This window comes from Copidosoma floridanum, unplaced genomic scaffold (assembly GCF_036245765.1).
Source record: "Copidosoma floridanum isolate Cflo_tuat_1 unplaced genomic scaffold, Cflo_Japanese_pri ptg000035l, whole genome shotgun sequence".
In the NCBI taxonomy this organism is placed as follows: domain Eukaryota; kingdom Metazoa; phylum Arthropoda; class Insecta; order Hymenoptera; family Encyrtidae; genus Copidosoma; species Copidosoma floridanum.
In genome coordinates this window covers 2,856,003-2,860,359 of record NW_028321912.1, presented here as the reverse complement: position 1 = coordinate 2,860,359, position 4,357 = coordinate 2,856,003, and the positions used below count along the sequence as shown (strand labels likewise).

The 4,357-nt window shown below is 32.0% G+C and overlaps 1 protein-coding gene across 1 annotated transcript; it reads left to right on the top strand.

Annotated features, from left to right (window-relative positions):
* The first annotated feature begins 2,663 nt into the window (after positions 1 to 2,663).
* On the top strand, positions 2,664 to 3,924 carry LOC149373205 (uncharacterized). Its single transcript, XM_089597710.1, has 3 exons — positions 2,664 to 2,998; positions 3,155 to 3,214; positions 3,714 to 3,924. Exons 1-3 carry the CDS (start codon positions 2,807 to 2,809, stop codon positions 3,900 to 3,902), a joined length of 441 nt encoding a protein of 146 aa, XP_089453836.1. The 5' UTR covers positions 2,664 to 2,806; the 3' UTR covers positions 3,903 to 3,924.
* Positions 3,925 to 4,357: the final 433 nt, after the last annotated feature.

The following is a 4,357-nucleotide window of genomic DNA, read 5'->3' as shown; positions in this document are numbered from 1 at the left end:
GCCAGTGTCTGGGTACAGACTACCCACACCGCAACCGTAACAAACATCAGACCACTCGAAGCCTATCAATATTTGTCAAAACTTGTCACAAAGGTAAATAAACTTTTTAAAACTAATTAAGGTCTTTTTTTCTATTTAAAGTATTTCTATTAAATTTATCAGAAATCATGTCTGATAACAGTTTTTTTTGTCTTTTTTTTAGTTAGGCTATTTATCATACGTTTTCACTGAGTTTCAGTTAAAATTGTGTCTGAAAATAATTTTAGGCTCAAAAACAACTGAATTGTTTTTATACATCTCTCAAAATAATAAGTGTTTTGTTCGTTTGTCCAACATAACTAACGGGATAGTCGCTACAAGGAGTCTTTCACACGACCTCTGTCGCATTTAATGTAGATGTTACATCTTCGCCTAATTTAATAATATTACGGAGACGTACGCCGAAGACGTATGTACAGGTATACTTTCATTATTATAACGAAGATTGACGTGGCCAAAATTTACCCCATTATATCAAGACAAAAAAATAAGAATTTCTTTATTGGTAAGAGTAATATGATTATCGATGAAGTTACAATTTTTTGTAATTTTTTTACCAATGAGATTATTTGAAACGGTATGGATCCAGACAAGCTTGTTCAGCATAGTAAGATTTTTATTCACTTAGTTATGAGAGGGAAAGTTTATACAACATTTTCAAAAGATTTTTTTATTTTCAATTTTGTAAACTACTACTTTTCTACAAATAAGTACTTTTATTTAAAAAACGAGTTGCCTAGGCAAAATTGTATTGGATCAAAAATGTTCACAAATTCGATTACTCGCATCTTTAAAAGAAAGTGTAGAAAATTTAAAAGGCAACAAGGCACTTGATAAACTCTGCAAATTTGTGAAGCTTCATCTCACTCTTTTTAGCATTAACTTGTACAAATGAAAAATCATTTTCTGCCATGCGTCGTCCCTGGAAGAAAATTACTACATAAGCTGGCTAGAAACTTGTCAACGTATATGACCAAATAAGCCTATAGCATGTTCACGAGTTTCTAACCAGTTTATGTAGTAACGTTTCTACTAGGGGTCTAAAGACTTATATTCGGTCTATTATGCTAAAGATAATACTCAATGATCTTGCTATAATTCAAGTACATCGTGTCGAGGAGTCGATAAATATTTTTATTAATCTGCGTAGTAAAAGAAGATCTATTTCGTCAACGTGTATTGATTAAAAAAAATTTTTATAAAATTTTTTTGTTTTACTTATTTTCGAATATTTGTAGTTTTCACGATTTTTAATATATTAAGTTGTACTAAAATATAAAGTTACTATGCAGTACATCTTAATAGATCCATGAAAGAATTTTTGAATATTTTACAGTAAAGTTTGTAAATAGAGTTATTTATAAATACTTATACAATAGATTAAAATATTTTTTAACTAAGTGCCACAGAATTTAGGAAGTTCCCCTTGATTCTTTCAAGGAGGTTTGGTTGTTTTCAAGGAGATTTATTCACTCATGTAAAAAATAAATGTTGTACTTTAACATGCTGGAAGTAGATATAAATTTTTTAAATATTTTCATCAGCCGAATTTTCAGGGAAAAAATCTCCGAAATCGCATTATTTAACATGCTCTCATGGGCAGAAGCGATTATCCAGCCTTTATTGTACAAATTTCGAAGCTAGAAATTTATTTATGATGAGAAAAAAGTTCAAATAGATAGCTTAACTTTTATGAAAGACTTTTGTATCAAAAAATATGCATCTTATATGACATTTAGAAGTAATATCTGTGTAAACGTAAACAAAGTTGCGAGAAGGTCTTGTGCTAAGTGTATAGGAGAGAACCGAACATCGTCTGTTGTCAGCTGATTATTTTTAAACGGAGCAAGACGTCTCTACAGAATTGCTTTTAGAATTTGTTAGACTGGAATTCATGACCTGAAACTTTCATAATGAAACTCAGCCTTACTTAAGACTTTAAACTGTAATGCTGTGCAAAAAAAAGTTTGTTTTTCAAAAATTCATAACACACTTTTTATGACAAAAGTTGAATCTCCTTTTACTTTTTTGAGCTTATTTTTTTTCATGCAAACCACATGTTTTCAAGTTTTTTTACTTGAACCATCGGAAACAAGCTGCATTAAAGTATGTGCCGTAATTTGTTTATGACATTTAATGGTTTTAACTGTAGGCACTGACGAGTTGAACACAGTTAATTAGCCGTGATGTAGTAAGCAGACGTTTTCATGCGCCGTTAGCACAACTCACTTTAACACGGTGTCTTATGGAAGCCCCCCGCACACCCACTCACCCCACCCCCCAGAAAAAACGACCGAACCTTCTTAAACATGTACTTCAACACATTCGGATTTTACAGCGTATAAATGACTGGTGCTGCCACACTTTGCCTCAAAGTTCATGTTATAAATCTTGTGGAAAAAAAAGCTTTCAAGTATCCATCATTAGCGCATCAATTGACCCTTACTGCCCATAAGACCCAATGCTTAAGATATGTTAAAGTGACTAGTGGCGCCAGCCCTCCCCTTCAACCTAATGCACCTAGCGGATATAAAACATACTATATGCTACATCTGTTATGCATATCATTCGTCCTGGGGGCATACGTAGAATCGTAGCTGAAGTAATCGGCTTACATAAAGAGTTTCATTCTATTCTCTGCCACGAGACCGAAAGACACTCACTTCACCTATTAGTAAAAAGGGGTTCTGCATAAAGTAACTTTAACTACAATCTACGCTTTTTTCACCAGTCGAGAAAATCACGATGTACTAGTATTTTAATCAAAATGGCTGACGAAAATGTGAAAGTAAAAATCGATGACGGCGATGATATAGGACCTCCCTTCGGTGGGAGCGAATATTCTAGCTTGTCGGGTCATCAGATTGTGTCTTCGAGCAACACAAATACAGAGGAAAGAAAGTTAGCCGTTACAAAGATACCCGGTGGTGATTGTTCCTTCGAACCCAACGAAAATAAGGTAAAGCCATCAGCAATAGTGAACAAATAACTATATGAATACGTGTATATATGTACTGTATAAAACATATACATTTATATATATATATATATATATATATATATATATATATATATATACATACATGGTGACTACATGATAGTAATGTATTTGTAGGACGTTTATAAAAGAATGATGGATTGTGCACAATTTTCCCTGGCTTCAATAAGCGCTACCGTAAGTATGGAAGTTCTTTATCTAATTTAGTTTTAAAATCGTCTTAAACGCTTAAAATAAGTTTTAAAACGTATATGCTGTTTGTCTCATGTTCTGCTCCGTCAACAATTTTGATCAGACCTTAGTATAAACAAAAGTTTGTACCTGTTGGAATTCTCTTATTTCTACCTGCATCATACGTTTACCTGAACATAAATTTTAATGGCCACTGATGTAATCGTTCTGTGATTGGTCAAGACCAGTCTTGGGTGCATAAGTTTGAAAATGGGATTAAATGAGAAGTTAAAATTTTTACTAAAAATGAAAATTATATATTTAGTAGTTGCAAGTTATTTAATTGTTCTAACCAAATCGGAAAATTAAATATTTGTTATTAACTCTCAGAGAGTTGGTCAAGAAGCTTGCGGGAGTGAATCCTCCAGTACTATTTACTTTATATGAATACAGCTTATTTTATTATAAAAAAATATGTTAACTAAGATATCTGTGTAATTTTTAGGTCCGTGATAACTTTATCACAGTTACGGGTCAACTAGAAGAAAATGGAAACATCTCATACGAAACTATGACCGTCACCCGTGACATTTTAGAAATGTATGATATGGAAAAAGTTGAGGCATGGCTTAGTGAAGACAAGACCTTGTATATATCTTTTCCTAAAAAACATGGGCCAGTTGTCGATAAATAGACTGTCACCAAGATTAAAAATATCTGCTTAGTCACGGTCACGGTTAACAAAAAAAAATGTATAAAGAAAAAAATAAATGATGTCACTGCATAACCTCATCTTTTTTATCACGAATAATGAACCAAAGCCATTTGAAGTCTCATAGTTTTAATCACATTGATACAAAAATAAAAATTAAAATTTTAACGTTTTCTAATAAAAGTTAATTAATACGCTTATACACTTGTCGATGCACTAATTATGCTAAGTACAGTTTCTTGATTTAATACCAAAAAGAAATACTTACAGTATAAAAGTCTACTGCAAAATTACCTATGATACAAGATAGAAGGTATACTAGAAGTATATCTTATAAAACTTGCACTTGATTGTGTTGTTGTACAAGTGTTTTTGTAGGCTTAAGTTCTTTGACGCAGCTTAAACATTGAGTTAAAAAAAAGCTGATCAAATATATG

Excerpts from the sequence above, each read along its gene's own strand:
- LOC149373205 (XM_089597710.1), top strand. The coding sequence starts at position 2,807 with ATGGCTGACGAAAATGTGAAAGTAAAAATCGATGACGGCGATGATATA. Across the intron at positions 2,999-3,154 it reads TCGAACCCAACGAAAATAAG|GACGTTTATAAAAGAATGAT; the intron begins GTAAAGCCATCA and ends ATGTATTTGTAG. Across the intron at positions 3,215-3,713 it reads TGGCTTCAATAAGCGCTACC|GTCCGTGATAACTTTATCAC; the intron begins GTAAGTATGGAA and ends TGTAATTTTTAG.